This window comes from Taudactylus pleione, unplaced genomic scaffold (assembly GCF_031769625.1).
Source record: "Taudactylus pleione unplaced genomic scaffold, aTauple2 ptg000296l, whole genome shotgun sequence".
NCBI lineage: Eukaryota > Metazoa > Chordata > Amphibia > Anura > Myobatrachidae > Taudactylus > Taudactylus pleione.
In genome coordinates this window covers 13,392,378-13,405,150 of record NW_028284698.1, presented here as the reverse complement: position 1 = coordinate 13,405,150, position 12,773 = coordinate 13,392,378, and the positions used below count along the sequence as shown (strand labels likewise).

The window sequence follows — 12,773 nt, the reverse complement described above, 5'->3', positions numbered from 1 at the left end:
ACAAATATTGCCAATAAATAGTACAAGATCACTTTAAGACACTACAAACTGAGGGCCTGATTCAGACCCGGTTGCAAGCGCTTAGCGCTCGCAACAGGGTTGATGTTTGCCCACTGGGCATGCGCACGACGGAGCCGGCTCCGTCGTGCGCATACGCGATAACCGGCTAGCTACGGGTGCTCCGTCGCTCCGGGTCTCGCACCAAAAGGGGAGAGCTGTCGATGGCGAGTGACAGCTCACCCCGTTTGGTAGGCGTGGCCGAGGTGTGGCTTCACAAACGGAGGCGTTCCCATGCTAACGCTTGCCGTTTGTGGACGGACCCACTGACATCACCAGTGATGTCAGTGGGAGAGCTTCCGGCTCTATTAGAGCCGAAAGCGCTCTGGGGCTTGCGGCCACAAGACCCTACCACAAGGGTCTCTTCGCAAGCCCGATTGTCGCGATGGTCTTGACCATCGCGACCATCAACCTGGCCGTTCGCTATAGCTGTGGGTGGTCAAAAAAAAAAAAGCCCTGATTCAGAGCGAGCGCTCTTTCAGAGCGTCCGTCTCTGAATAAGGCCCTGAGTCCACTGGGAATCAGCAACTCAAAAGTTGCTACATAATCAATTTCAGTGGTTCTCAAACTCGGTCCGCAGGACCCCACACAGTTCATGTTTTCCAGGTCACCCAGCAGGTGCACAGGTGTATTCATTACTCACTGACACATTTTAAAAGATCCACAGTTTGGAAATAATTATTTCATTAATTCTGTGAGGAGACCTGGAAAACATGCACTGTTTGGGATCCTGAGGACCGAGTTTGAGAACCTGTGATCTATTTCATGCATTAAATGTACTCATTTTTGGAACAACCTGTATCCTGTTAGTAAAACATTTAGCAGTCTATCTGCCCCAGCACATTCATACACACACTAAAATCACACGGTGTGTTTTGCATGGAATGTACATGTATCTATAGAATACATCAGTCCTCTGGCTTACACTAAACAAGGTGTGCATTTAGAAGACCCAGACACACCTAGTTGAGGACACATAAAACAGCAAGTGGGTTGTGAGATGTACAGTATGTACGTTTCAGTAAGACTAACTTATTCGGCTCTGTACATTGCATTGCCCAATGTTCATATAATTTACATAGAAATTAAAACATTGTGGGTGTCAATGTAATTATATTTTACAAGTCTATCACTTTGCTACTCTTCATTAGTTAAACTCATGTGTTCCAGTTACAGAAGATTAGGGGCCTGATTCAAAGCTGCACACAGCTGCGAATTTTTCGCACTGCACATATATCCAAGGCCGTCGTGACAATCTTTGTGTAACTGTGGGTTTAATCTGTAACACTAGAGTCAGATCTTTCACACATCTATGATAGGGCTGGTACATATCTGTGTGTTCATAGCTGCTCTCACAAACAGGTGTATAGTGATGGGGTGGCTAATTGAATACAGGCGGAAGACCATTGCTATTTTGAAGCAAGCAATACTACTTGGCATGGGGCTCGGTGTCCAGCCTTAGAAGAGTTGTTCGATATATTATAGAATATATAACCATGCTTACAATTCTCAGGTTTGGCACCCATATCTTCCACTGCTTCCATGTTATGGATCTCTAAAGCTGCAGGATATTCCGATTTGTCTAGGTTTTTCTTTCCCACATAGATAATGTGCTTAATGTTGCCGATTTGTGACAGTACACTCTGCGAACGCAAAGAAGGACAATAAGGCACCCTGGCTGTATAGGTACCAACAATGACATACAATACTTGTGTACATTACTCAATCTCATGTAACATACCTTCAGCTTAGTTTCTAGCAGCTCGGCACTGGTAATGAGGTGCGTGGCTCCAGATTCATTCAGACCATAGGTCACCGCTTCCTCGCCAAGTGTAGCGTACAAAGTAACCACTACATACAAAGAAAAATATAGCACCTCAGTCAGATTCTATGCATAGTGCCACTGGGTAAGTTGTTTCCTAAAGCTGTCAGATATACACAGTATGACCAATAACTTGTAGCACATCAAAATACAAAAACTTTTATAGAAATAAAAGAACAATTTAGAGTTATGGGAAGACTAAAGACAGCTAGGTAACATTTGAATGCACATGACATTTGAGATCTCTTCATTCTATGCAAGTGGTACCGAACATAAGAAGGGATAAAAATATTGCTTACTGGGGTAACACAATTATTGGGCACCACAGGAGAAGGGTAATGTACATTATTACATTGTGTTGGCATGTGGATCAGGCAAGGGATTGTCCTGCGAGTTCACAGGAATAGTTAGGGTGGGGGATTTGTTACCTCAGCAGATTCTACAATACATACTTATGTGGAGTTTGTCATTTATCAGGTCAACAGTGTTACCAGATCAAGCCCATACCTTATTTACTTTATTTGACTATAAACATGTGTATATTGCATTGACTGATTTGATCTTTTCAGGGATCTTTGTAATGCTGGGCATGCATGGTCAGATAAAATGCCTGTCAGACCGACAGACATTTTATCTGGCAGCCTGCCAGCCGCAGATGTCGCCGGCATACACTGAGATTTCTCTCACAGTGCATCAGCCCGACATCCGCGCTCCGCCCCCGGGGGAGGAGACATTTCCGTAGGAAGGAACACAGGAAATGTCTGTCTGTCGGCCACGGCTGGGCATACACTGCCCGATGCGGCCGACAGTTTACCGGTAAATATCGCATCGGACGGGCATGCTGGACAATCCGGCATGCCCAACCGAGCAATATTTAACCCTCGATCGTCCCCCCACACGCTACAATTATCGGGGGGATCCACCGATATCAGGCGGATCGCCCCGATAATTGTAGCGTGTATGGCCAGCATAAGAGAAGCAGAATCTTGTGAGTTGATGCAATTTAGCAGGAAAAAATTTATCAGTCTGAATAGTTTAAGAATGTAAGGATTGCATCATTTTTCCATGATTAGTCAGACTAGACAATATCATTCTGATCAGAATTCCAAGACTGTTAATGTTAAAACAAACATCAGCTTTAACTTTTACGAAATGCAGTCACCCGTACATTTTAAAGGATGCCATTTGTGACCAAGCGTGCAGATGTTACATTTTACTGAATGTCTAATTCAAAGCATATAAAAAGGGAACTGAAGCCTGACAGTGACTGGTCTGTTTTAAAGAATGAGGAAATCTGTGGAACTGAAAGTTCCTCCAGTACAGAAATTACACACGCGAAAAAAAAAAGTAGACCACTGAGTATGAAGCATTTGGCCTCAGATAAAGCAACTTTACATAGGTAATACTGGGCATACACTATATAATTATCTGTCAGATATCTGTCAAATCTGTCTGGTGGGAAGGAAAATCTGGTCCATTTTCTAGTGTTTGGGAGCAAATTTCTATTGTCATTTGCTCCCATGCATTACCAGGTTTTCATTCCAACCAGCCAGATTGGACAGATATCTGACAGATAATTGTATAGTGTATGCCCAGCATAAGTGTCTTGGCACCAGAGATAGTTTATGGAAATTTTTGGGCCATGGGTGATTTTTCTATCATGCAACAACACACATTGGTCATTCTGGACTTAGCGGCAGAAAACTGGTTTCTTTACTTATTTTATTATTCTTATTTAAAACTAGGGATGTGCAGGCTCGGATACGTTCGAGTTTGCACGCAGAGTTCGGATTTTTCCCTCCAAAAAAACGGAACTCAGAAAGAGGCTAAACGTCATCTTGCATGGACAAACATCATCATTCCTGGACAAAAGTCCTTGGGCTCCCCTATTTGCTCACTGTGTTTGACGATCACAGAGTCAGGAACACTGCTGGTCACCTTTAGCACAGATTGGCTCTCTGTAGCATGGTAGATCTGGTACAGTGTCTCCTTGCGGTTTTCAATTATAGCCACTGTGTGGGATCTCCCCAATTACAAAATTAGACAAGCATTCCGGCAGGTGATTGGCAAGTGCAAGGGCTTGTTAAATATAGTGTTTCTCCTTGGATTCCACCAAAGTATTAGGATTCGTAATAGAAAGGATTTAGACAAAGTATTTTTTTTAAATGAAAAGCCCCTATAAGAACTACAAATGTAAAATTGTATATATAATGTAGTAGGTTTAGTGGTTACTTAGCATTTCAATTGAAGTCAAGTAAATGATTGTAGGGAGGTTGTGTTTGGGTTAGTGATGTCCAGCTGGGAATAGTTTTGTTTTATAGCAGTAGCCAGAGTAACAGAGGAATCTTATGATGAGATCACCAAATGCAGAAAGACACCCAAGTTAACAGACTGGGTAGGCAAGCATTATTATTTATTTTTACTTTCTTCATTGCAAACATCCGTGACGGCAGTGATGAGAATTTCCTTTTTACATCGCACTTATAAACTCTTGTAACCTTGTGACTCACAGCCAGTTAAGGCAATAACCAGTGATCCTGGAACCACAGATTTAATAAACTGCTTGAGGACATAAATATCATTTACAAGTAACAACCTTATAAATGGCCTAACATGGGAATCGCTTTAAGGGTAACGTTATTTGTGATTGTATTTCAGACTATGAACTACAGTGGGGATTAACGCAGAATCTACCATTTTGTAGGACACGTAGAGGGTGATACTGGGCAGTGGTTTAGTGCACGAATGGAGATGGTCCATCTTTTGCCGCAATAGCGGCTAGATGTGTGGGTCCCATTACACCATGATTCAGAACTGGGTGGAGTGGAATAAAATCAGTAAGTAGAATGGAGAGTCCATGACAAAAATAAATAGTTGCATGTATTTTTCACATTCTGAACTACTTTAAAAGGCATACCCCCACACAGGTTAGACAGGCAGCGAACATGTATTACATAAGGAGTATTTCTTTACTAGAAACTAAAATAATGAACCCACTTAAACTTGATATCCTATCTTGTTCAAACCTAGTATATTATAGGTACTGTTTGAAGTGAAAATATTAAAATAAGAGCATGGTTGTTATGCTACATTAAGTGTTCTTAATGTATTAGTGGGTTTCAGCTTCAAAGCTGTTATAAGACCCCACCCTCCCCTTCTTGGTTCTAATACTAAAGGAGGACCAGTTACCAGAACTGGTGACCAGAGATGCCATTGGTACAAACAGGAGTGGTATAATTGTGTGCAATTTTTCTTGTGCAATATTCATATCCTTATTATATAGTGAAACCTTTGCTTGTTGATTGTTCAATGTACACAGACCACGTTTAAAGCAAAAATTATTTAAAATATTGTCTACAATTACCTTGAGGCTTTGTGTATAAGAAACATAAATTAATTACATGTATGTACGCTGAGTCACAAAATTATTGAAAAATAAAATTATATATATATCAAGGTTTCAAGACTTTAATGGTCTCGTCATCATCCTGATGACGAGACCATTAAAGTCTTGAAACGTTGATGTTTAAGTAACCAGCTGTGTACTGGCATTTATTTCCGAGTGCCGCCTGCGACCCTTTACTATATGTTGGATCCGGACTGGATACCTAGGAGGGCACCAGCTATTGGTATTATATCTGGAAGGGAGTGCTGCTCACCTGCATTGTGGATAGATTATATATATATATTAGGGGTGAGCGGGTTCGGATTTCTGAAATCCGAACCCCCCCGAGCCCCCCCGATCCGAGTCAGGCTCGACTTTTCCCGCCTGACTCGGATCTGAAATCGAGGCAAAACGTCATCTTCCCGCCTTCCGAGTCTCGCGGGTTTTGGATCCTATATAAGGTACACACGTCGGCGCCATTTTCTCACTCGGCTGTGGACAGTGAAGAGGGAGGGTGGGAGTTAGGGCTGTGTAGTGTAGTGTAGTGTAGTGCTGCTGTTGTCCACTACTTCAAAGTCCATAGGGGCTGGCTGTGTTGTGCTGTGCTGCTGTTGTTAATAGGGGCTGTGTCCACTACTTCAAAGTCCATAGGGGCTGGCTGGACTGTGTTGTGCAGTCAGTTCTCCATAGGGGCTGTGTCCACTCCAAAGTCCTGTGCAGTGTCCCAGCCCTAAAGGAGTGCTGTAGTGTTGTCCAGGGGGTGCTCTGTCCATCAGGGGTGCTCCCCCCAAGTGCTAAAAAAATAATATATTTTCTGTGTTTGTGAATTGTGTGCGCAGTAGCCGCACGTGCATCAACAAAGTAGTGCCAATCGTGCGCCTGTGTCATAAGTAAAGGGCCGGCTGGCTTGACCGTTAAGGGTGCTGTAACCCCCGAAAGTACACTCCAGTCCAAACCAAAAAAAAAATTATTTTCTGTGTTTGTGAATTGTGTGCGCAGTAGCCGCACGTGCATCAACAAAGTAGTGCCAAGCGTGCGCCTGTGTCATAAGTAAAGGGCCGGCTGGCTTGACCGTTAAGGGTGCTGTAACCCCCGAAAGTACACTCCAGTCCAAACCAAAAAAAAAATTATTTTCTGTGTTTGTGAATTGTGTGCGCAGTAGCCACACGTGCATCAACAAAGTAGTGCCAAGCGTGCGCCTGTGTCATAAGTAAAGGGCCGGCTGGCTTGACCGTTAAAGGGTGCTGTAACCCCCGAAAGTACACTCCAGTCCAAACCAAAAAAAAATTATTTTCTGTGTTTGTGAATTGTGTGCGCAGTAGCCGCACGTGCATCAACAAAGTAGTGCCAAGAGTGCGCCTGTGTCATAAGTAAAGGGCCGGCTGGCTTGACCGTTAAAGGGTGCTGTAACCCACAAAGTACACTCCAGTCCAAACCAAAAAAAAAATTATTTTCTGTGTTTAGCCGCACGTATATATCAAATCGATATAACATAAATGGAGGACCAAACTTTCTCCGATAAAAATAAAATAGAGAAAGATCAAGAACCACTTCCTCCTAGTGCTGAAGCTGCTGCCACTAGTCATGACATAGACGATAACATGCCATCAACGTCGTCTGCCAAGGCCGATGCCCAATGTCATAGTAGAGGGCACATACAATCCCAAATGGCAAAGTTCAGGAAAATGACCTTGAAAAAGACATTTAAATCAGCTGAAGAGAAACGTAAACTTGCCAATATGCCATTTACGACACGGAGTGGCAAGGAACGGCTAAGGTCGATCCCTAGTATGTTCATGACTAGTGGTTCAGCTTCACATGACGATGGAAGCCCTCCTCCCACTAAAAAAATCAAAAGAGTTAAGCTGGCAAAAGCACAGCGAAGAACTGTGCTTTCTAAGAAGATATCACAAATCCCCAAGGAGAGTCCAAGTGTGGTGGTGGTTGCGATGCCTGACCTTCCCAGCACTGGACGGGAAGAGGTGGCTCTTTCCACCATTTGCATGCCCCCTGCAAGTGCTGAAAGGAGCACCCACAGTCCACTTGCTGATATGCAAATTGAAGATGTCACTGTTGAAGTACAACAGGATGAGGATACTGGTGTAGCTGGCGCTGAGGAGGAAGTTGGCGAGGAGGATTCTGATGGTGATGTGGTTTGTTTAAATCAGGCTCCGGGGGAGACAGTTGTTGTCCGTGGGATGAAAAAGCCCATCACGGTCATGCCTGGGCAGAAGACCAAACATTCCACCTCTTTGGTCTGGCAATATTTCTATCCAAATCCGGACAACAACTGTCTTGCCATATGTACCATATGTAAAGGTGAAATAAGTAGGGGTAGGGACGTCAACCACCTAGGAACATCCTCCCTTATACGGCACCTGCAGCGCGTTCATAAAAAGTTACTGTCAAGTTCAGAAACTTTGGCTAAGACCGTAAGCAGTCCAGGGACACCTAAATCCCGTTGTCCTGTTGTATCCAAGCGCCTGCAAACCACACCGTCAACTCCCTCCTCGTCAATTTCCTCCTTAGTCAGGATCGGAAGTAGTCCTGCAGGCCATGTCACTGGCATGACTGACTCTCCTATCCGGGATTCCTCTGGAGGATCCTGCATTGCTACGCCTACTGCTGCCGCTGCTGCTGTTGCTGCTGCTGGGAGTCGTTCATCATCCCAGAGAGGAAGTAGGAACACCACTACTTTTACTAAACAATTGACCCTCCAACAGTCCTTAGCGAGGAGGATGAAGTACGACAGCAGTCATCCTGAAGCAAAACGTATAACTGAGGCCTTGACTGCTATGTTGGTGTTAGACGTGCGTCCGGTATCCGCCATTAGTGCAGTGGGATTTAGACAATTGATGGAGGTAGTGTGTCCCCGGTTCCAAATCCCGTCTAGATTCCACTTCACTAGGCAGGCGATACCGAGACTGTACAGAAACGTCAGAAAAAGTGTCCTCAGTGTCCTGAAAAATGCCGTTGTACACAATGTCCACTTAACCACGGACATGTGGACAAGTGGAACAGGGCAGACTAAGGACTATATGACTGTGACAGCCCACTGGGTAGATGTATCACCTTACGCAGCAACAGCAGCAGCGTCACCAGTAGCAGCATCTCAGAAACGCCAGCTCGTTACAAGGCAGGCTACGCTGTGTATCACCGGTTTCAGTAAGAGGCACACCGCCGACAACCTCTTAGAGAAACTGAGGGAAATCATCGCCCAGTGGCTTACCCCACTTAGACTCTCCTGGGGATTTGTGATATCTGACAACGCCACCAATATTGTGCGGGCATTACATTTGGGCAAATTCCAGCACGTCCCATGTTTTGCTCACACAATAAACTTGGTGGTGCAGAATTTTCTGAAAAGCGACAGGGGCGTGCAGGAGACGCTTTGGGTGGCCCGAAAAATTTCTGGCCACTTTCGCCATTCAGCGACTGCTTGCCGAAGACTGGAGCGCCAGCAAACACTCTTGAACCTGCCCCGCCATCACCTGAAGCAAGAGGTTGTGACGCGGTGGAACTCAACCCTCTATATGCTTCAGAGGATGGAGGAGCAGCAAAAGGCCATACAAGCCTATACATCCACCTATGACATAGGCAAAGGAGGGGGTATGCACCTGACTCAAGCGCAGTGGAGAATGATTTCCGTGTTGTGCAAGGTTCTCCAGCCCTTCGAACTTGCCACACGTGAAGTCAGTTCAGACACTGCCAGCTTGAGTCAGGTCATTCACCTCATCAGGCTTTTGCAGAAGCAGCTGGAGAAAGTGAAGGAGGAGCTAAGACGGAGCGATTCCGCTCGGCATGTGGGACTTGTGGATGAAGCCCTTCATTCGCTTTGCCAGGATTCCAGGGTGGTCAATCTGTTGAAATCAGACCACTACGTTTTGGCCACCGTGCTCGATCCTAGGTTTAAAGCCTATGTGGTGTCTCTCTTTCCGGCCGACACACGCCTGCAGAGGTGCAAAGACCTGCTGGTGAACACACTGTCAGCTGAAGCGGAACGTGACACGTCAACGGCTCCTTCTTCATTTTCTCCTGCAACTGGGGCTGCCAGGAAAAAACTTAGGTATCCTAAGCAACCCGCTGGCGGTGATGCAGGGCAGGCAGGACCAAGTTTGGACATCTGGTCCGGACTGAAGGACCTGGCAACAATATCTGACATGTCTACTGTCACTGCATATGATACTGTCACCATTGACAGAATGGTGGAGGATTACATCGGTGACAGCATCCAAGTAGGCATGGCAGACAGTCCATACCTGTACTGGCAGGAAAAAGAGGCAATTTGGAGGCCCCTGTACAAACTGGCTCTATTTTACCTGAGTTGCCCCCCCTCCAGTGTGTACTCCGAAAGAGTGTTTAGTGCAGCCGGGAACCTTGTCAGCGAAAGGCGTAGGAGGTTGCTTCCACAGAATGTGGAGAAGATGATGTTCATCAAAATGAATTATCAGCTCTTCCAGGGAGACCAGCCTCCAGAAGGTACAGAGGGACCTGTGGTGGTGGATTCAAGTGGGGACGAGTTAATACTTTGTGAGGATGAGGATGTACACACTGAAGAGGGTGAGGAATCGGTGGATGAGGAGGATGAGGATGACATCTTGCCTCCATAGAGCCAGTTTGTGCAGGGACACATTAATTGCCAGCTTGTTTTGTGGGGGCCCAAACGAACCAATCATTTCAGCCACAGTTGTGTGGCAGACCCTGGCGCTGAAATGATTGGTTTGTTAAAGTGTGCATGTCCTGTTTATACAACATAAGGGTGGGTGGGAGGGCCCAAGGACAATTCCATCTTGCACCTCTTTTTTTTCTTTGCATTATGTACAGTTTGGGGCCTAGTTTTTCAAACTGCCATCCTGTCTGCCACTGCAGTTTCACGCCTAGATGGGTCACGTGTTTGTGCCGCCCACTCGTGTCGCTTAGCATAGTCATCCAGCTACCTCGGTGCAACGTTTTGGACATAAAAACACTATTGTGAGGTGTGAGGTGTTCAGAATAGACTGGAAATGAGTGGAAATTAAGGTTATTGAGGTTAATAATAGCATAGGAGCAGAAAAACCTACAAATTCTGTGATTTTAGCTGTTTTTATGCTTTTTTAAAAAAAAATACAGATCCAAAACACAAAACCCAGAACCCAAAACACGGAAGGGTGGTTTTGGCAAAACCAATCCAGATCCAAAACACGAAGAAAGATCCAGATCCAAAACACGAAAAGTGGCCGGTGCACACCCCTAATATATATATATATATACACACACACACACACACACACACACACACACATATATACATATATACACACACACACACACACTCTCTCAAGGATAAAGTGGATCACAATATAAAACAGGTTGCTCAGCTTAGATACAGTTTGTAAATTCAATCATTGGGGGGGGATTGATTCAAATGTTTCTCGCATCCCCTGCTGGCCATCTATACGAATAGACGCCCGACGGAGCAATTTAATGGTTTCTTTGTTTGGCACCCAATAGTACTTAACACTGCTACAAGAGCCAGGTTTAGCTGCACAAAAGCGGCTAAACCAGTCTGAAGTGGTTAGGTCGCCCCCCAAAAAACAGACTTTACACACATTTCTTCTCACACCTCAGAAGGCTGCGAAAAATGTGTCACCCCGCACCTTTTGGTGTCCGAACGGAGCAACAATTGAATTGCTCTGTCGGGCCTAACCAATTGATTCACCCCCCCCTTGAAGTGAAACTTATTAATCAAATATTAATAAAATATAAGCATGGGTTCTGTGCTACTTACAAGGAAAGTTGTATTTAAAACAGGCTTGTGCGGTTATCATCCACTCTGCTCTGGTCTCACAGAATATGGCAACTGTGCTCTTCGGTTTCAGCCCCAGTGCAGCCAGACCACTACCAAGATGGCTGACTCTTGTGTTAACCTCTTCATAAGTCAGCCATTTATACTCCCCTAAAATTAACTGAAAGAAAGTACATTATAATAATTGTTTAAACACACTCTATAAAGTTTAGAAGTAACTCAATAGCATAAATTATTGTTTTTTTTCATTGGGTAGATGTACTAAGCCGAGGAGAGAGATAAAGTGGAGGGAAAGAAAGTATCAACCAATCAGTTCCTAAACGTCACTTTGCAGGCTGCGTTTAAAAAATAAGTTAGGAGCTGATTGGTTGGTACTTTATCGCTCTCTCCAAGGCTTAGTACATCTACTACTTAAGATCATATAGATGCATAAAGCAATAAGAGCACAGCTCCAAAAGGGGCCAATATTCTATGGAAAGGTGACAAAACAAATAATTGTGTAACTTTCACTTTCAGTCCAGCAGCTAGGGTCCAATCCACAGGATCACCTTTTCTATAAGCATACATACAACAAAAGGGGAAGGTCACCAGTGCTGATCTATAAAATATTTCACAGACAGGCAAAAGAAAAGAAGGTCTTTAGTAAACGTTCATAAAGGTAGGTTGAATCGATGCGGTATCCTATTCAGAACAATGCTCACCTGAAAAAGGTGAACTATATGCACAAAAAAAAAAAAGTATCTTTGGTTTTCTCTTGCAACTGAATAACGTTCTTTTCATGTGTAAACAAGCCACTTTAAAAGCACTTCTACTTTATGAAGAACCTCCAAAAGAAACCATGAACAGACAACCTCTCATGGTGTAAAACAGTATGAGCAATTTATTTTCAATACAAATAAATATAAAATCGTGCAAATTTCTCAGAACGGCAGCGGTCCTCCCCACACCTCTCTCAGAACGGCAGCAGTCCTCCCCACACCTCTCACAGAACGGCAGCGGTCCTCCCCACACCTGTCACAGAACGGCAGCGGTCCTCCCCACACCTGTCTCAGAACGGCAGCGGTCCTCCCCACACCTGTCTCAGAACGGCAGCGGTCCTCCCCACACCTGTCTCAGAACGGCAGCGGTCCTCCCCACACCTGTCTCAGAATGGCAGCGGTCCTCCCCACACCTCTCTCAGAATGGCAGCGGTCCTCCCCACACCGTGCCTTCCTCTAGGCCCACTCTAGTATACAGGATTTCCCTTAGGAAATGGTTCATACTGTTTTACACCATGAGAGGTCGTCTGTTCATGGTTTCTTTTGTAGGTTCTTCATAAAGTAGAAGTGCTTTAAAAGTGGCTTGTTTACACACAAAAAGAACGTTTTTGAGATGCAAGAGAAAACCAAAAGATATCTTTTTTATGTACATAATCTCACCTTTTTCAGGTGAGCATTGTTCTGGATAGGATACTGCATTGCTTCAACCTACCTTCATGAACGTTTACTAAAAGAACTTGTTTTTTTCTTTTGCCTGTCTGAAATTTTTTTATAGATCAGCGCTGGGTGACATTCCCCTTTTGTTGCATGTATTCTATGGAAACGTGTTGCAGTAATAAGGTGACGGCTGTTATAATTGATACCCAGAGTCAGGATGAGGCATTTCTATGCCTGAAACTGCTACTCAGAATTACTCCACCACCAAAGCCCAAAGAAAGTAATGTAATAAATACTATATTAAACCCA

At 44.5% G+C, this 12,773-nt stretch overlaps 1 protein-coding gene across 3 annotated transcripts in view; it reads right to left on the bottom strand.

The window, feature by feature from the left end:
* Window positions 1-12,773, bottom strand: part of ACSL4 (acyl-CoA synthetase long chain family member 4) — an 84,701-nt gene that overhangs the window by 27,698 nt on the left and 44,230 nt on the right. For all 3 annotated transcript variants that reach the window (XM_088482852.1, XM_088482853.1, XM_088482854.1), the window contains exons 4-6: window positions 11,032-11,209; window positions 1,799-1,908; window positions 1,562-1,700 (exon numbers count right to left, since the gene is read on the bottom strand). In XM_088482852.1, the coding sequence (XP_088338978.1) occupies window positions 1,562-1,700; window positions 1,799-1,908; window positions 11,032-11,209 (427 nt within the window). The remainder of the gene's footprint in view (window positions 1-1,561; window positions 1,701-1,798; window positions 1,909-11,031; window positions 11,210-12,773) is intronic.